This window comes from Callospermophilus lateralis, chromosome 5 (assembly GCF_048772815.1).
Source record: "Callospermophilus lateralis isolate mCalLat2 chromosome 5, mCalLat2.hap1, whole genome shotgun sequence".
Lineage (NCBI taxonomy): Eukaryota > Metazoa > Chordata > Mammalia > Rodentia > Sciuridae > Callospermophilus > Callospermophilus lateralis.
The window spans coordinates 64,200,460-64,219,868 of record NC_135309.1 but is presented as its reverse complement, the minus strand read 5'-3'; the positions used below and the strand labels follow the sequence as shown (position 1 = coordinate 64,219,868).

Here is a 19,409-nt window from a genome sequence, read left to right as displayed (position 1 = left end):
TGGGTCTATTAATATCCTCCCTCAGCTGATTAACTCTCCATTAATTTGCACTCGGCTTCTAAGCGGAGCAGGGGGAGCTGAGCTAATGGGCCCAGGGAAAAAAGAAGAGGGTGGCCAGCTCCCTGGGATGTGTTAACTTAGGGTGCCTATGGGATGGCCTATTCTGGAGGGAGCTGGGCGGGCCTGGGCAGGTGTGGCCTTTCTTCCCAGCTGACTCTGTGCCTCTAGCCCCACGGGCCTGTTCCCAAGCTGAGCGGTCTTGGGGACTGGGCTTTCATCAGTCGTTTTTATTTTCACCTAACCTGGTTGGTGCTTCTTGAGGTCTCTGCCATTTCCTACTCATTTCTGCCCTGGGCCTGGCGCTTGGAAAACCATCGTTAGCGCTCTAAGTTCCAAGTTCTCATCCCTGACCCCATCCCTGACTTGCTTAATGACCTTGACAGATCTGTTTCCTGGGGTCTCAGGTCCCTCCAGCCCAAAGAGTAGCAGCTAGGTTTTCTCAGGAGCACCGACCACGATTGATTAGTAGTTGTAGGCTGGAGCCCTGTGTCAAGAGAGAAACTGGCATGGAAGTCACCAGCACCACAGTCACCTAGTGGTATGGTGCCTCGTGTTTGACACGCCTGGTCACTACATCACCCTGAGCCCTTTCAGCTCTGATCTATGTGATAATTCACAATAATTCTGGGCCATTTACTGCAGTTCCTGGGAAAGAGTGGGAATTCTCATCCCATCCAGCACTGGTGATGTCATTTCTGGATGGCTTCCCTCTAGACGCTGGCCTCTGAGACACGGAAGAACCCAGTCTCCTGCCATTGTTCATTGTTCGGTTCATTCATTCCTTCATTCAACAACCCGGCTGTTCCCTAACGGCTGCTAGGGCACAGAGCTAGGTGCTGTCGTCACCACTCCAGGCTTGGCCTGCCTGGAGCCCTGCAGGGGACACCAGCAGGAGCCATATCTTGCCATTCTGTGGGAAAGGGAATGAGATTTAGATGAGGGGAACACTCTGATCAGGGTTACCCTGTCAGTGGCAGAGCCCTGTGTGACCAGCTCCAAACATGGCCACTGGGCCCCGAGTTCCCAGATCTTAACTCACCATCAGGTTGGACAAATTGCTCTGGGAACCCAACACTGGGCGTCTGGCCTGAGTGCCCCGGAGGCTGGCAGGCAGGGCATGGGGGCAGCCAGGTGAGCCTTCATTACATGCCAGAGCCACAGTCTCTGGGCCCCTAGCCCCAGGGCTGAGCCGGGCTGGCCACATCAAGTTCTTCTTTCGACCCTTCTTTTATTCTTACCTCTGTTCTAAAAATTACAAATGCGTTTGTTCTCCTCTCCCCGTGTCCCCCCTTCCAGTTACTCAGCTGCTGCTCCGGCTGCAAGGCTTGGAACAGATTCAGTGCAGCCAAAAGGCCGTCACGAGATGTGTATTTCAGATGAACTTCCTGAGGAAGGGATAAACAGCCTGACCCGGGGTGGGAACGCGTGCTGCGGGAGGCATCATGTGACAGCATGTGCTTCTGCCAGGACAGGCTTGGGGAGCAGGGGTTCCCGACTGAGGCCCCCATGGCTTACCTGGAAGCAATGTGATCTGGGCTCCCACCTCTGGCCCGGGGCTGGGCTGCACATGCTCACCCTCAGAGATCAGAGCAGAAAAGGAAACGCTTCTGTTCACCTGTGTGTGGGGCCCTTGGTCCAGGACCTGGCTCTGCCCCACATTTGCTGGGTTGTCCTTGACAGGTTTCTGAAATGCCTGGAGCCAGCTTCCTCACCTGGAAAATGATGATTAGAAAGTGCTGCCCTCGTTGGAGGTGTAGGATGACTGAGGTGGCACTGACGAGGCCTTTCCCCCCGTCCCTCAGTCAGGCCTCGGCACTGGCTTTCCCCTCTGCCCAGTCTTCTTTCCTAAGCTCTTTGCCTGTCTTTGGAGCCTAAGTTTGTTAGCTGTACAGAGAGGGCTCCTGTGGCCCGCCTAAATAGCCCGCAGCCTCGGCCACATTCTTTCTTTCCATTACAGCGTCCCTTTGTTTTCCTAATGGCTTTTCCCACGTTCTGAAATGGTCTTGATTCTTTCCTTGTTTTTCTCTACTCTCCTTTGGAGGGTAAGCACAGGGAGGGTAGAGGCTGTGTTACCAGTGTACCAGTGTCCAGCACAAAGCTGGGTGCAGAGTGGACATGTGGTAGGGGAGGGAAGGTGGGGGAATCGTCACCACCCCGCCCCCCACCTCGTTGTCATGAGCGTAGACATGGGAGCATGGCGGTATAGTCATCCTGGCGCAGAAGCCATAGAGAGTGCTTGTTTTGTGCCAGGAACTGTTTTGGAAGCATCTTACCTATATTAACTTATCTAGTCCCCAACAAGAACCTCTTGGAGTAGGAACTGTTCCCCGATTGACAGGGGAGGAAACTGACTTGCCCAGGGGCCCACTGTTGTTAAGTGTGGACCCTGGGATTCACCCAGAGCTCCTGACCACCACACCCACCCCTTCACCCAGCGTGAGCAAGGACAGCAAGCCCTGGGGTCCCCCAGGGAAAGAAATGGTAGCTGGTTTCTTGTTGTTCTGCTTATCATTGTCACTGTTGAGCTCTGAACTTCACCCTGCCTGGGCCCCCGGGTCCTGGTGGCTGGGGCCTGCACTGAGCTCCTGCTCTTCATGTTTAGAGCAGGAGCTAAGGTGGACAGACTTCTGCCCCGCATCTCCCACTCCAGAGCAGATCCCTTTCCATTCCCACCTACTGCCTGCTGACAAAATTCTGTGATCCTTGGAGTCGGCGACTCATTTATTGGGCATCTGCTGTCCCAGGAATCTGAGCGGATCTGATGGGGCACAGGGAGGGGAGGGTTGGCAGGAGGAGGGTGGTGGTCCAGCAGGGGGAGCAGCTATGTCCCAGGTGGCTGACCCTCTCTACCACTTCCTTCCAGATCGACAGTGAGAATGAGGCCCTCCTGGCCGCGCTCACCAAGACCCTGGACGACATCCCTGAAGATGACATGGGGCTGGCTGCCTTCCCGGTCCTGGATGGAGGAGATGCACCATGCTGCCCCGCAGCTTCACCTGCCCCCTTGTCTGCGCCCCCCAGCCCCGCTAGGGAGAGGCCCCCAGCCCCAGCCTCGGATGTGGATGAGCTCTCGCTGGTGAGAACCTATTTCCAGCTGAGACAGTGGTGGAGGCTGCCATTTGGATCTGTCTGCAGAGGTGGGAGTGCAAAGCATCAGTCCAGCCCAACCTGGGTCCCTGGGCATCACGGTGATGTGGTATCCAGAGGAGGGCCTGGACTGGAGGTGGGAGGCCTCTCTGGGTCTCACCTTTCCCTCCTGTGCAGTGGGACTAGGCTTCATCTACATTCTGTAGGCTCCTTGGGATTTCAAAGACTGACCTTAGTCCTATGTTAAATCCTTGAAATTACATGCAAACATTTTCCTAAAGATTATGTACACATGGTAAACATCCAGGCAGGAAGTGTGGACAGTTAAAAGCAAAACCTCCTCAGCCTTCTCACAATTGCTTTGTCCTTCCCCAGAGGTAACCATGGTTACCGATCTGTTATGTGACTTTCCTCTTCACCTAATTTTTTTTTTTTTTCTTTTTACTACAAAAGGAAGCCTGCTCCTCCACCATTCTGCACCTTACTTTCTCACTTAACATGTGTCTTGGGAACTCTTCCAAATGAACGTATGGAGCTGTGCTGTCCCTCTTGTGGCTGTGTAGTGTTCCTGGTTGAGGATGTGTCACATCTGTTTAACCATGTCCCTGCAGATGGATATTTATATTCCTTTAACTCCACCATTGTCCCCAATAGTGCTGCAGTCATATGTAGGCCTTTGCCCTGGGTAAATGGATAAATTCCTAGAAACAGATCCCCTAGGTCCGTGGTTTATAGGATTTTTCAGTTTAGACAGATCTTTCCAGATTACCCATCAAAGAGATCATGCCAACTTACACTCCCACCAGCACGTTAAATGCCTTCTGTGAGAGTGTCTGAGGAGTGTCGGAATGTGTGCTTGGAAGAGCAGCTTCCTGGGGAGAAGATGTCAGCTTTGATCAGATTTTCAAAGGGTCTGGACCTCGTGGGTTACTGCCGGGGCTGCCCTCCACTCAGGCTGAGTCGTGCTGCCTGTCTTGGGCTCTTCCCTCACGTTGGATCTGTGGCTCCTGGAGGCCAATGAGGCACAGCCGGAAAACCAGAACCTGTCAGGGCTGGGAGGGTTCTTGGGTCTCAGGGAGTTGGAGCTGGAAATGTCCTTGGTGACCACCAAGCCCAACACTGAGGCTGACTTCACCCAAGGTCAAGCAGAAAGTTGGTGCACCAGGGAAGACTAGAACCCAGGTCTTCTGACTCTTGGTTGAAGGTACTCTGTCTTCTCTCTTTGGGGTCTTTAAGGTCCTCAAAGCAGTGGGAAATATTTAGTAAGTACCTACTATGTGCTGACACAGAATATTTCCAATCTCGCATCATGGCTTCTGCTAATGGGACCCTGCTTCCTTCCAGAATGGAGTTAGACTGCCTGAGTGTGAATCCCATCCCTGCCAATCAGTGCTTGTGGTTCCCTGAGGCACACATCCTCCCTGAGCCTCTCTGACTCAGCTTCCTGACCCATGCGGGTTGGATAATAGTTCCATCTCAAAGGCTATTAGGAGACTATACAGCAGGTATTACATAGGGAGCATTTAGAACAGTACCTGGCATATATGCTTGCTCAGTAGACATTAGCTAATTCATAGTCCTGGCACAACCCTTGGAAGTAACAAGAATCCTCAGTGCCATTTCTTAAAGAGGCAAAGAGCGACCCCTGCTGGTCAAAGGTGGTTTCCAGGCCAAGTCTCCATCTGCCTTCACCCCACACTCTGAGCACTTCTGTTAGAGACGCTTCTAGGCTCACGCTTCTAGGAACCAGACTCACTGTCTAGGCTCTCAGTATACTGCCAGTTCTAGAAAGGCCCAATGAAGTCATCCAGACCCCAGGTCTTGTCCTGGATCCCAGAATATCCACCCATGGACTTCGAAGGATCCGTGGACCTCTGCATGACTCTGTGTTTTCTGAGGTCAGCAGTTTCTGTTATATTCTGAGAGTCAAAAAGAAGGTTCTGGTCCATTCATTTTGCCTCCCTGTCCTTGTTATGCCAAGGGTCTTTTCCAACCCAAAGTCAGAGAGTCACAGGCCTGCGTGTGGTTTGGGGTATAGCAAGATCATGGACTCCTCAGGAGGCCCAGCCTTTGGTGTTCGCTGGGTGCTTTTGGGGGCATGTCCCCCAGGATGTAAAATTCCATCACATTTCTTGCCTCGTTCTCAGCTCTGATGGATCCTGGGCAGAACCTGCAGATGTGCTCAGCCTCTGTTCTCTCAGCTTGGATGCATTGTGCGCCTGCCCACGGGGCTCAGAAGCAGGGGAGTTCAACGATCTTTGTAGGAAAAAAAACCCTGGAACGAAAGTCTAACGAGCTAACTGTAACATTATTCCACCTGTGTAAAAATATCTGAGTGGGTTGGAGGTGACATATCCATGTGTATTCTTGTATGATCAGTGCCACCACCTCCAGGATAGGGTCACAAGAAAGTAGTTAGTGGCACTTGCCTCCGAGAAGGAGAAAGGGACCTTGGGCAGAAGGAAGACTCTCTGTGTGTATGCATGTGTGTGTAGAACCCTGAAGTGCTCTACCACTGAGCCACATCTTCAGTTGTTTTTATTTTAATTTTTTTTGTGTGTGTGTGTTTGTTTGTTTGTTTGTTTGTTTTGAGGCAGGATCTCATTAATTTGCCAAGGCTGGCTTCCAAATTTTTGATCCTCCTGCCTCAGCCTCCTGAGTCACTGGGATTTCAGGCATGAGCCACTGCACCCTGCTAGGAGGAAGCCTTTCTTTTAATTTTCCATTTTAGTGTTTGTGGTATGTGTGTGTGATATTTATAAGTATTACTTACATAATCAAAGAAATTAAATTTTTAAAGGTAGTATGAATGAACAAAAGGGAAATCAGCTGGAATCTCACATCAGAGAATCATTTTAGTACCTAATCTCCCAGATTTTGTGTGTGTGTGTGTGTGTGAGTGTGTGTGTGTGCACTCGCATGCATATGTGTGTCTAGTGCAAGTGTATGCAGATTGCCTGGTACTGTTTTAACAGCAGGATGGGTAGGCATTACCCATGATGTGTTTGGGTTTCTCAAAGTCATTGCTAAGCTCTTGGGTTGGTGATTCTGAAAGGACTTACAAGATAGTGGGACATTTGTGTGTGTTTAGGATCACTAGCCAATCAACTTCCTGTACTTACTGTATTGGGAGCATCATTCTAGACTGTCACATGCTCTCCCCATAGTCCGGGGGTGCTGGATCGGGCGTGGTCAGCCTTGGGGCTGGCTATCTGGTCCTCTGTATCTCTGGCCATGGCTGGGCCCCAGCATCTCTCCCTCTGCTTCTCCCCCCAGTTGCAGAAGCTTCTCCTGGCTACATCTTCCCCGACATCAAGCTCTGACATCCAGAAGGAGAGGACCACCTGGCGCCAGGCCAGCCTCAGGTCTAGAAGTCAGCGGTCTTGTGTCAAGGTATTTCTGCACCTGCCCAGAAGTCTACCTGAGACCCCAGGTGGCCTCTTAAGGCACCACCGTCACCGCTGGCTAGGGATGGCAGGTTTGGTCCCCAGCAGCCTCTCTTGCTGCTGCTCACATAGACCTTGCAGAGTGCGCTCCTGGAAGGAGCACTGGGCTTTGACATGCCTCCATCCGTCAGGTACTGATAGACATTAACACAGGTTAGAGCTGACCAAGGAAGGTGCGGCCAGCATGGGGCTCAAGTTCTAACAGGGTGACAGACCAAAGTAGGATCATCCTCAGAGGTGAAGTCCACAGTCAACAGAGCACTAGGATTTCTTTCCTGGGAAGCCATTGGAGAGTTTGGTGCTCTGAACTCCAAGGGCTAAAGCATGTCCCCTTTCTTTCTTGGTCCTCATTGTCCAAGCCTAAGGAGGAGGGGTTTCTGCTCCTCAAAGCCACATTCAGTCTTCTGCCTCCTGCCCCTGCACACTCCTCCAGGGGACAGCTGCACATGATTCTGCACCCTAGAAGCAGAATCAGGTGCCTGCCTGACAGGGGTGCAGTGTGGGAGCCTCTCCCCTTGCTGGGGTCCCCAGGGGGCAGGCCCCTGTCCCTGCGCTACCTCCCAAAGGCCTACCCTCTTGTGTTTCATTTTATCAAGGGGCAGCAACCAAGCCCCTCCATGAGCCAATGCTGCCCTTTGCAGGGCTGGGAGGCCCAGCAGAAAGGGAGACAGCTGACAGCCATTGTTAGAAAGCCCCAGCAAAACTGCAAGTGGGCCTGGGAGGGAAGTGGACGGTGAGGGGGGCAGAGAAGGCTCAAGTGACGTCAGCTGGTGCTAGATTACAGAGGACCTCGGATACCTGCCAAGCAGCCTCCCTTATCAAGTGCCATTTGTACGTCATGAAAGCCCCCTATTTGTTGTTTTTGTTTTGTTTTTAAGTGGGAATCACACCTGAGCCCCAGGCTGGGCTCAAGTGATCATCCCACCTTAGCCCCCCAGAGTGTTGGATAGCCACCTATTTTAAAAGAATGATTCTATGATTTTTAGTAATTCTGTAGGCTTGGGCAGTCATGACCACGGTCCAGTTTTAGAACATACCCATCATCCCAGAATGCTTCCCGACATCCCTGTTTATTGCGAATCCTTCCCACAGCCCACCCCAGGCGGCCACCAATCCACTTCCTGGCCCTGTTGCTGATGGGTGTGGGGTGGGGATGTGGGATGCTCACAGCAGGCCTCTGGTACATCTGGCAGGGTCTGCAAGGGCCAAATTCCATGGCTCGGAGACATGTTAGGGGCTGGGTATTCTTTCATTCTTTACCAACCGAATATGGCTGGGTGCCAGGCTCTGGGCTGAAGGCTGGGAATGGAGGGAAGGAAACCTAGCTATTTCCATGATGCATCGCAACACATTGGGCCAGCTCTGGCCGTGGGGATGGGGCAGAGGGAGTAGTGTGTCCCTCCCTCCTCACTCTGGCCTCTTTCTCATTCTAGACGGACAGCATCCAGGATAAGAAGGCCCCCATGCAGCGGTCTCCCAACAGGAGTTGTGCAGAACTGCATAAGCACCTCACCTCGGTGCCGTCCTGCTCCCAGGCAAAAGCCTCCTCCCCCGACAGGGGACTGCAGCCAGCACTGCCCCCGAGTCCCCAGCTTGTTGCCAAGAAGGAGGAGGAGCCAGGGAAGGACTGCCTGAGTCCCCAGCCAGCTCCAGCCTTTCCCCGGGACTCCCTGGCACCGGGCAGGGCGAGCCCCAGTGCCCAGGTTCCCCAGGAGGACGTGCAGGCCATGGTGCAGCTCATTCGATACATGCACACCTACTGCCTCCCCCAGAGGAAGCTGCCCCCACAGGCCCCAGAGCCACCCCCCCAGCCATGCAGCAGCCCCTCCAGGGTCAGGCCCCGGCACCCCTCCAAAGCCTCCTGGGCTGAGTTCTCCATCCTGCGGGAACTCTTGGCTCAAGATGTCCTCTGCGATGTCAGCAAACCCTACCGCCTGGCCACGCCTGTCTATGCCTCCCTCACTCCCCGGCCGAGGCCCAGGCCCCCCAAGGACAACCAGGCCTCCCCCGCTCACCCTTCCCCGGTGGAGGAGGTGAGGGTGGCGGCTTCCCCCAAGAACACTGGGCCCAGGCCAAGCCTGCGCCCGCTGCGCCTGGAGGTGAAGGGGGACGTTAGCTGCTCTACCCGGCTGCAGCAGGAGGAGGAAGAGGAGGAAGAAGAAGAGGAAGAGGAAGAAGAAGAAAAAGAAGAGGAGGAGGAAGAGGAAGAGGAGGAGGAGGAGGAGTGGGGCAGGAAGAGGCCGGGCCGAGGCCTGCCGTGGGCCAGGCTGGGGAAGAAGCTGGAGAGCTCTGTGTGCCCAGTGCGCCGCTCCCGGAGACTGAATCCCGAGCTGGGCCCCTGGCTGACATTCACTGATGAGTTACTGGTCTCCTCAGAGCCCCAAGGTGCTCTGCCTTCGCTATGCCTGGCTCCCAAGGCCTATGACATGTCAGGAGAGCTGGGCAGCCCCACAGACGAGGACAGTGGCCAAGACCAGCAGCTCCTACGAGGACCCCAGATCTCTGCCCTGGAGAGCCCCTGTGAGAGTGGGTGTGGGGACACGGATGAGGACCCCAGCTGCCCGCGCCTCCCTTCCAGAGGCGGTAAGTGTCAGTGGTGTAAGAGAGAGGGGCAGGGTGGGTGTGCCCTGGAGCCCCCATGCTCAAGTCCCCAACCCCATGTGGCAGGTCCCTTTCCCTCTCTGGATTTCTTCCCACTTTCCTGTCTGTACACTGGGCTGTTGGGGCAGACTTTCAGGAAGACACCAGTGCACCTCTGAGTTTTTCATCACGCATGGTCAAGGTACTGCTTAAAGAACAGGGAGCAAGATGCTGGCCTTCCTGGGGCTTATTTCAGTGAGGGGGACAGGCAATCCAAAAGTAAACAGAAAGGAGGATGATCACAAATTGCGGTAGGTGCCCAAAGAAGACTGACCAGGGCTGATGTGGCAGAGATGTGTCCGTAAGTTCAGCTCCACAGTGGAGTTGAATTTTAAATGCTAATGACAGTGGTGATCCTCATCTACTGGGTACTTCCTGTGCCAGGCACTGGTCTGAAATGTGACACAGATCTCCCCTTTGATTTCTCCAAGAAACCTGTGTGGTAGGCACGGTGATCATCTCCATTTGAAGACACAGAAAGTGAGGCCCAGAGCTGTGTAGTGATCCGCCCTGAGCAGGACTGTCCAGAACCCACAGAGGCAGGGCGGTCTGAGCTCTTTGCCACTGTGCTACTCAGTGGCCAGAAGGGGTTGACCTTGTGCCCATCTACTCTTTCTGTAGAGTCAAGGCGATGGGCCTGCCAAGACCCCGGGATGGAGGTGGACTTGAGCTATTCCTGTCCTTCCTTAACATGGCCACGGTGTTTGGGTCACCTGCCCAAAGGGCTTTTGTGCTTGCCCCGCCCCTGGAAATTTGAGGTCTCTGGAGGGGAAACGTCTGCTCATGATGCCATGTTAGGGAAGCTCATTTTTCTTTTTTTTTGTCTTATTTTCAGACTCTCCCAGGTGCCTCATGCTGGCCTTGTCACAAAGGTAGATTTTTAGAAATTATTGGTATATTATTCTGTGAGCTTTTGTCTTGTTGGACTTGTGTGTTGGGGAGGGGTTCATCAGGCCATTTCATAAGCTGCCCTCCCCAGGACACTGCAAAGAGTGCTTTTCTCCCGAGGGAAAAGCTGATAATGCCGTGTGACTTGGGGCAAGTTCCATTCCCCCTCTCTACCTCAGTGGCCCCATCTGTCAAAATAAGGAGGCCAACCTTGTCCTCTCCTCACCCTCCAGCAAACCTTGCCTGAGTTTCCTAAAAGCAACTTGAACTCCTCCAACAGCCAGGGTAGGGTCCCCCAGCAAATTTTCCCAGTGCCCCACTCCCCTTCCATGGGAGCAGAACCAGGATCCATCTTAGTATCTCCTCACCCCCCCTCAAATGCTCAGGGCAGTGGGAGCCTGCTACTGACCGCCATTTTCCTTTCTGTCTTCCCTGCCCCCATCAGTGACCCTCCTTTTGGCAAGAAGAGCTTTGAGCAGACCTTGACAGTGGAGCTTTGTGGCACGGCAGGTAAGCAGGGGGCGCAGCTGGGGGAGTGCCTTTGGGGGCGTGGCAAGACTCCTGGCCATGCATGTCCCACGTCCTCCTCCTTCCCTGGAGGAGCCCGAAGTCTTGTGAGGGACAGGCTCACGCCCTGTCAAGCGCTGTTTGATGTGCGTTTATTTCATAAAAGCTTTGACAGCACAGGAGGGTCAGGGCTGGGCAGAGTGCAGGGCAAGGGGCATGAGTTGCCTTCAAGGATGAATGGACATTGGAAAGACAAAGGGGAAGGGTGTGCCTGGCAAGAGACTCAGCCAGGCAGAGGGGTGGAGGTGTGGAGGAGTGGGATTCCCAGGGCACACTGGAGATGCTGGCCACCTGGTCTTTCTAAGTGGTAGAGGGCAGGTCAGGAAAAGCAGCCACAAAAGGGCTAAATGCAGAGGTGTCTGGTCTTGACCCTGTAGGCCTTCAGGAGCTCCAGAGAGGAGGAGCTGGGCAAGTTCCTCTGGTGCACTGGGGAGAACGGAGGCCAGGGTCAGGTGCAGGAGCAGCAAAAACACGATGGTAGTCAGATCCAGGTGGGCAGTTTTGCCCATGCAGCCTGCCCTGATGCATGCTGGGAGACACCTGGAGCAGGCCCCTTTGGATGATGGGAGGTGGAACAGGAAAAGCTCTCTGATGACTTGGAGGCTTTTGCTACCATTACCAACCCACAGAAGGGACAGCACACTCGTTTTGTCACATGCCAACTCCACAGAATTGAAGCAGTGGTGAAGGATCAGTTAGTGAAGCCTACCCTCTGTCCGTTGGGGTGGCACACGTAGCCACTTCTTTGCCATCCTAAATCCCAAATTCCAAATTAAGGTTTGGGATTTGTTCCTTGGAGAAGGAAGCTGCCTTCACCGCATGTGTTTCTCCCCTTGCTGGGCAGGACTCACCCCACCCACCACACCCCCATACAAGCCCACCGAGGAGGACCCCTTCAAGCCGGACATCAAGCACAGCCTGGGCCAAGACACAGCCCCCAGCACCCCCGCCCCTGAGGCTCTCCAGCTCACGGCCACCACAGGGCCTGCCCACAAGCTGCCCAAGAAGCACCCAGAGCGCAGCGAGCTTCTGTCCCACCTGCGGCATGCCACGGCCCAGCCGGCCTCCCAGGCTGGCCAGAAGCGCCCCTTCTCCTGTTCCTTTGGAGACCATGATTACTGCCAGGTGCTCAGGCCAGAGGGCACTATGCAGAGGAAGGTGCTGAGGTCCTGGGAGCCATCTGGGGTCCATCTTGAGGACTGGCCCCAGCAAGGTGCCTCCTCAAAGGCTGAAAAGCAGGCCTCTAGGAAGGAGGAAGCCCGAAGCTGTGAGGCCAGCGCCCCGCCCAAGGACAGCGCTCAGCTGAGAGACCACGAGATCCGTGCCAGCCTCACCAAGCACTTTGGGCTGCTGGAGACGGCTCTGGAGGACGAAGACTTGGCTTCGTGCAAGAGTCCTGAATATGACACGGTCTTTGAGGACAGCAGCAGCAGCAGTGGTGAGAGCAGCTTCCTCCTGGAGGAGGAAGATGAGGAGAGGGAGGAGGAGGACGATGAAGAAGAGGACTCAGGGGTCAGCCCCCCTCGCTCTGACCACTGCCCCTACCAGAGCCCACCCAGCAAGGCCAGTCGGCAGCTCTGTTCCAGAAGCCGCTCTAGCTCTGGCTCCTCATCCTGCCGCTCCTGGTCACCAGCCACCCGGAGGAACTTCAGGTAAGGCTGGGCGACCTCCAGAGGGGCAGTGGACAGCTGAGGGCTCCCTTCCCCATGGTGCCAGAGGAGAAAGGAGATGTGGGAAAAGTCCTCTGATACTAGGGCTGCATCTCCTGGTGTGGTTGTGTGCTGGTCAGAGGCCCTGAAGACAGCCCCCTCTTGGGAGAGTTGTGGTGTGTTCCTGGAGGCAAGCAAAGCCTGGCATGTGGCACTCAGGTGTGTTCCAGATCTCTTGGCCATTCATTCATTCTTGGGCTCAATCTCCAGTATCACAAGGAAAAAAATAATTAGTGTTCTGAAAAATACCTGGATTAAAGCAGTGATGAGCTTTATTCCCATTTCTTGGTCCTGCTAAACTGTGCATTGCTTCCTGACTTCAGCATGAGCCGCCCCTCTAAAAGCCCAGTGGAGAGACTATGCGTCATGAGCTTGTTTGCTCACACCATCTTTGTGCACTGAACCAGACAAGAGAGGGAACCAGTCCAAAAGTCAGCTGGGGAGCTAGGCAGAGAGCATGGAGGCTTGGCACATTTGGAGGAACTGGCTGCTCTCTGATTCATCCTGGGCAGGGGTGTGGGCAGTCAGTGCCTTTCCTGCCCCTGTGCCCAAGGTGTGCCTGAGTGGCCACTAGGTGGTGTTCCTGGGTCCAAGCAGCAGAATCACCTGGAGGGTTTAAGGCGCTGCTTTGGAAGCTCCACCAAGTACCTGAGTCTGTGGGGGAGGAGAATTTGCATTTCTAACCAGTTCCACATTGCCAAAGTGCCATCCTCTGAGATCAGAATTCAGGTCATATAGATGTATAATTGCACATTTATACCCATGGCTCTTAATTGTTTGAACATCTCCTTAAAGCAAAGGCCTTTCTCCCCATTAAATTGTGCATAAACATCAATTTTAGGGATTCATGGACTCCCCACAAAACCAACATTGAGAAGCCCTAAATCATCTGTTACTCAAAATGAGTTCCCTAGCACTTTCTCTAATCAGCCCTTTTCCGTACTAAGGCGGGAGACATGGGTCCCAGTTGTCTTCCAGCAGACCTCTCTGAGGCTGTCTTTCTGGACCTGTCTTTCTGGCTGCATTCTTCTTTCCAGGGGCAGCTTTGGCCTTGAAACCCTCCATGATCAAGGTTCAGTTCTAGCCTTGCTTTGCTGTGAAATAACTGACTTCCACACAAGACAGGATCCTTTGTGAAGGTTTGCTCAGAGTACTTCCAGAGCTCTCCTGACCTTGAAGCCATCCCCCATGACCAGCGAAGAAGCTCTCTGACCTCTTTCTGACTTGCTTAGCTCAGGTTTAGGGCTGGGCCTGCAATCCCAGGCCCAGAGCTGAGACCCTCTCTGGAACTCCCATAGGTTCTCCTTTTTCTCATCTCACTTTTGGGTCATGTGGAGGCTTGGCTTTGTCTGCTCACTAGAAGGAGTAAATTGGTTATCTCAGTCCCTGCTCAGCTGCTGGGCAGGGCTGGGTACCTGACAAGCCTGGCAAACTCGTACTTGGCCTTCTCCAGCCCCACTGTCTTCACCATTATCCAGTCTCAGGCAATAAGCAGCATGCCGAGGCTAGTTTAATAGCATAAATTGAACTCCACAACACCTTCCAGACACTCTTAGCCCTTTAGGTGGGGAATGTTGACCAATTCTGTTGCAAATGAGTGGTGACCAGTTATTATATAGCACTTTTTTTTTTTTTTATGGATACAATATCTTTGTTTATTTTGTTTTTATGTGGCGCTGAGGATCGAATCCAGTGCCTCACATGTACAAGGCAAGTGCTCCACCACTGAGCCACAACCCCAGCCCTATTCTACAGCACTTTAAAATTTGCAAATCACATACCTCTTACCCTATTTGAGCCTCCCAGATGCATGTGTAGGGCCTAGCTGCTTTTTATCCTCATTTTATAGATGAGGTAGCTAAGGCTTAGAGAGGTTAAATTAAAAAAACTGAGCAAGTGTTTATTGTAGTTCCTGGGTGAAGCATTTATGTGCATTTTTAAAAAATTTAATCCTCACCAATGACCAAGGAGGAGGTGGACTCAATTGATTATCCCTATTTTATAGATAAAGAAGTAGAGCTGAGAGGGCTTAAGTGACTGGTCCAAGGCCACCCAGTAGCAGGCGATGGAGCCCGGCCCTAACACTGGCTATTTGAGCCCGTGTTCTTATCCTCTAGGCTCTGTTCTCAAGGACTCAGACTGGAGGAGGGAAGAGTGGGGAGGGCTGCAGTATGTGGATGATAAGCCCCAGAGCTCAGGCCCTGGGAAGGGCAGGTGGGGAGCTGTTCCTGGCTAGGACACCAATCAGTAGAGAGCATTGGTTCTGGAGCCAGAACATTTCCTCACTCAGACCTCTCCCCTTTCTAGGCAAATCCCATCCTGAACCCAGGCTCTGGTGTTTCATCTGGAAAACATGCTTCATAGGATTTTTAGCCCTTTCCACCCCTAATGGCAGAGAAAGGCAAGACACAGAAGGGTGGGGTCATAATTAGTGCCCCATTGGTCCAGGTATCTAGACTTAGAGGCCAGCGCAAGACCCTGGGCTCTCATCGCCCAGGGGAAGCTGGACTTCTGATGGGCCCTAGAGAAGTCCTTGCCCCGCCCCCAGAAGCTCCGCCTCCCAGGAGCCCCGTGCCCCGCCCGCCCGTCCGGCTCCTTCCGGAGAGTGAGTGCCTCTGCTTTGCTTTTCACTGACAGATGTGAGAGCAGAGGGCCGTGTTCAGACGGAACCCCAAGCATCCGGCACGCCAGGAAGCGGCGGGAAAAGGCCATTGTAAGTGATCTGGGGCCCCCCCTGAGCCCCGAGCCCCCAGGAGCCCTGAGGAAATGGGGCTAGCAGGCGTGAGAGCGCTGAGCCGCTCAGCCTTCAACCCCTGCCTTTGGACTAAGGGATTGTGGCCCACAGAACACAGTTTTATCTCCTCATTTGAATATCACCAGGGTCACCTAAGGCTATTAAAAGTTGCATCCAGGCAGAGTTCAGCCAATAGGCTGGACATGAGGTACACAGTTGGTGGCGATTTAGAGCTTAGCTTCAGGGGTCTTGAGGAGGCCAAGAGGAGAGGTGGAGTAGTGGGAAGCAGAACCAGGCTGACTATGTCACAAGCCAGCCCTGCCACCACCCTCTGTGTGACCTTGGACAGGTCCTAATCTTCCTTGAGCCTCAGTTTTGTCATCTGCACATGAGGACACTGGGCTTGGTGCTTCCTAAGGTTTCCCCCAACCTAATCAGAGCGAAAAGACCAAGACAGCCTTCTCCCCTCTCTACCCACCTCCCTGATTTTTCTCCCAGAGTTTGTCCCCAGGCTGTGAAGGATCCATCAGTAGCCTGCAGTGGGGAGCTGTAGCCAGCCAGCTGTGTGGTACCACTAGAGAGGAGGGAGGGAAAGTAGGACAGAAATGCAAAAGGACAGATGACTCCCACTGGATGCTGTGCTTCAGGGAGCAGGGTACACACGAGAGATGCATGCCCCAGAGGTGCACAGCTGTCTGCAAGCAGTGCTTACAACCACAGCTGAGCATGGCATCTTCTCTAGCCCATGATTGGCAAGCCTCCCTTGCTTGACAAGCCTCTGTCTTGACAAGCCTAGTGCCAGCCTATGCTTTGGGCAATAACAACATGTAAAACAGACAAGGGCCCCCCTCATCACATGGTTGGGGCAGAAGAGAAAGACAATAGACTTGTAAACGAAGGAGAAAACAATGGAATTAAGGGTTGGGATAAGCACTGTGAAATTAACATCGTGTCTAAAATGTCTGAAATTTACAGTCCTGTTTGGACTGTTGAGAGGTACATTTGCATGGGTGGTTGGGGAGAAGGAGTCTCCGGAGAAGGGGTCTCATGGAGCCGGGCCTGGGGGCGTGAAAAGGGGCAACCAGCAAAACTCTGGAGCAGAATGTTTGGGTGGGGGCAGGAAAGGGCTTTAAGCATCCAAGAAGCCTCCAGAAGGCTGGGAGGAGGGGCTTTCTCTAGAGAGCTGCACGCAGACATGTCATGGTATGAGGCTTACAGTTCCTGTGACCATTGTCACGATTCTGCTGTGGAGCCCAGGCCTGCTTTTCTTTCTTGCCATCTGGCCACTATGGGTGCCCAGGTGGGGTGGCTAGAGGAGTGCTGAGTATGGCCTATTCCTGGAGAAATACAGTGTGTCCAAACCACACTCTGCTCTTTTGCCTACAGGAGCACAGGTGTCCAGGCAATGACTTCAACCAGATCAAATCACAGATCTTAAGGGGAAGAGGGAGATTGCAGCCTGGGCTTCCCCACCCCCTCCTTCTGCCAGGCTGTTCTGAGCACCTACTGGCATAGCACCAAGCTCTCCTAGAGGTGACCTCTCTGTCACAATGTCTGTTCTGTGGCTTCAACCACCTTACCCTGCAGGAAAAATCAAAGACAATGGTGGCTGTCATAGCCCTGAGGCCCCCTTCCTTCCAGCCCGCTGTGACCCCTGCAAACCACCTGGCTCTTAACTCGTCCTTAGTGTCCTGTGGTTCCACCCAGCTTCTCTCTGTCACACTCCAAACACTAGCGAGAAAGCTCCTAATGTGCAATTCAGTTGAGGGTGATAAGCCCCCTCCCTCCCAGCCAGCCTCTGCTGGCCGCCTTCTTGTGTACAGTTGCTCCCTCTGGAGGCCACTTCCCTCCATACGCCACAGCCCCTGCTCCATACAAGGGCAAGTCCTCTGTTGTTGTCCCCTCTCTGATTCTAGCTGGTGTTGCTGCTCAGCCAGGCATAGACAGGGATGAGGAGACTATGAGAGCAATGACCATGACCGAGTCCCTCTCTGTCCCCCTTCTCGAGCAGGGTGAAGGCCGCGTGGTATACGTTCGAAATCTCTCCAGTGACATGAGCTCCCGAGAGCTGAAGAAGCGCTTCGAGGTGTTTGGCGAGATTGTAGAGTGTCAGGTGCTGACAAGAAGTAAGAGGTGAGTCAAGACAAGCAGGTCAGGCTCAGGTCCCCACCCAGGGCCGTGCATAGAAGGCACCTGAGAAGGTCTGTGTGTAACAAGTGCAAACAAAATCCAACCTTAGCCTGCAGCAGTGGTCATGCAGCCAGTAATGGCTGAGGGTTTACTACGTGCCAGGCAGTCCCCATGTGTTCCATTGTCTAAACTTTGAACGCCCATGTTAGGCATGTTTATTCTTTCTTTTGCTCTCCTTCTGGGGGCACTCAGACAAGTTAACTGAGCAGCACCTTCCTGGAAAAAACAAAACTGGAACCCATGTGTCCACTCCAGGGCCTTTGCCCTGGAGATAGTGCAGGGCGACAGCCTTTGGCAGCTGGAAGACACACTTGCACAGGGGCCTTGCCCCGCCTGGCCCTGATGCCACTCACACTACTTCCTTCCTCTGCAGTAGAAATACTGGGCCTCCTTTCTGCAGGCAGCTCTGGTTTTTCCTCATTCACTTGGGAAACAGTGTTTCGTCTGTCAGGGAAACTGCAAAAAGAACAGGCTGCCTATGAATGTACAATTGAGATGTCAAAACTATCAGTTTTGAAATTTTTCTAAATTATCTCCCATTACGCCTGCAAACTAAGTTATTAGCATTTTTAAATTGTGACTTAAAAATAATAATGAGTGCCTGGCGTGGTGGCAAGTGCCTGTCATGCCAGCAGTTTGGGAGATTGAGGCAGGAGGATTGCAAGTTGGAGACCAGTCTCAGCAACTTAATGAGACCCTGTCTCAAGTCTCACCTAGATTGAATCCCTGGTACCAAGAAAATAAATAAAAAAATAATGAAGAGCGTCAGTAATAAAACCGTTTCTTACTGACGTGGTAGCATACACGTGTAATCCTAGTAACTCTGGAAGGGAGATTTCAAGTTCCAGGTTAACTTTAGTAACTTAGCAAGGTCCTGCCTCAAAATAAAGAAAGAGGGCTGGGATGTTACTCTGTGGGAAGGCACCCCTGGGTTCAATCCCCAGTATCAAAGAAAACAGTTTCTTGGGTAACAGTCAGTAACATGTTTCATGTCCATTAGATGGCTTGAAAAAAAACAGCAAATAAGTGCTAGTGAGGATGTGGAGAAGTCGGGCCCCTTAGTTACTGTGGGTGGGAATGGCACAGTATTAGGATGGTGGAGGTCAGGGGCAGGGACAGCAAGAGTGGGAGATGCAGGGAGTGCCTGGAGCACTGACCTTAACCTTGGGAGGCCTGGGTTGAATCCCTGCTCTGTCGCTTGCCCTTAAGTAGCTCCTTGAATCCAGCAAGTGATTACCTTATGATAAGGTGCAGATGACACGCCTTACAGGGTCACCTGAAGAGCCAAACACGTGCCTCACACCTGACCTCACAAACATTCATCCAATGACCTCATCTTCTCATTATCATGTAGCAGAGATCAGCCCAGCAAACGTCATCTTCTCTGACTAGGGGGCTGGGTGATGTGGGCAGCTTGTGGCTTTCTATTTTTCTTGTAATGCGTGCTCTGACAATGTCTACCAGGCCAGCCTGGAAACACGGTCCCCTTGTCTTTTCCCCCCAGAGGCGAGAAGTACGGCTTCATCACCTACCGGTGTTCTGAGCATGCAGCCCTCTCCCTGAGGAACGGCGCTGCCCTGAGCAAGCGCAATGAGCCCTCCTTCCAGCTGAGCTCCGGGGGGCTCCGGCACTTCTACTGGCCCAGATACACTGACTATGGTAAGTACCCTGCCACATCTGGTAAGACCCAGAGCATCAGGGGCAACGAGTTCCTCTAATGATACCCTGACCTAATGCCCCTTCTAGAGGTGGCTCCGTGCCCAAACCCTGTGTGCTGACTGGTATAACTGCAGCTCTTGACCTATTACCATGTTGTTTTTCTTCTGGTTTCTGGCCCACTGGGTCCTGTCCTGTGACTTGCACTAAGGACTGTCGAGTCTCCCTTGGCCTCTGGGAACCCTGGCTCTGCTGGCCCTCTTAACTCACAGGGCCACTGCTGCCTTGGTCCAGGAAGGGGCTTTCCATGGTGACTCCCGACAAGGAAGTAGCTATGCCCATTAGTGGACCTTGGTATAATAATACCATCATCATGCACTTGCCTTTTGGGTACATATTGGTGAAGAAGGACACAGAAGTGCAGTGTATAGG

The 19,409-nt window shown here is 53.2% G+C and overlaps 1 protein-coding gene across 1 annotated transcript in view; it reads left to right on the top strand.

Annotated features, from left to right (window-relative positions):
• Nucleotides 1-19,409, top strand: part of Ppargc1b (PPARG coactivator 1 beta) — a 106,600-nt gene that overhangs the window by 79,304 nt on the left and 7,887 nt on the right. The window contains exons 3-11 of the mRNA XM_076856732.2: nucleotides 2,924-3,136; nucleotides 6,424-6,540; nucleotides 8,027-9,176; nucleotides 10,069-10,105; nucleotides 10,567-10,631; nucleotides 11,533-12,340; nucleotides 15,035-15,110; nucleotides 17,143-17,264; nucleotides 18,826-18,980. Coding sequence (XP_076712847.2) covers nucleotides 2,924-3,136; nucleotides 6,424-6,540; nucleotides 8,027-9,176; nucleotides 10,069-10,105; nucleotides 10,567-10,631; nucleotides 11,533-12,340; nucleotides 15,035-15,110; nucleotides 17,143-17,264; nucleotides 18,826-18,980 — 2,743 coding nt within the window. The remainder of the gene's footprint in view (nucleotides 1-2,923; nucleotides 3,137-6,423; nucleotides 6,541-8,026; nucleotides 9,177-10,068; nucleotides 10,106-10,566; nucleotides 10,632-11,532; nucleotides 12,341-15,034; nucleotides 15,111-17,142; nucleotides 17,265-18,825; nucleotides 18,981-19,409) is intronic.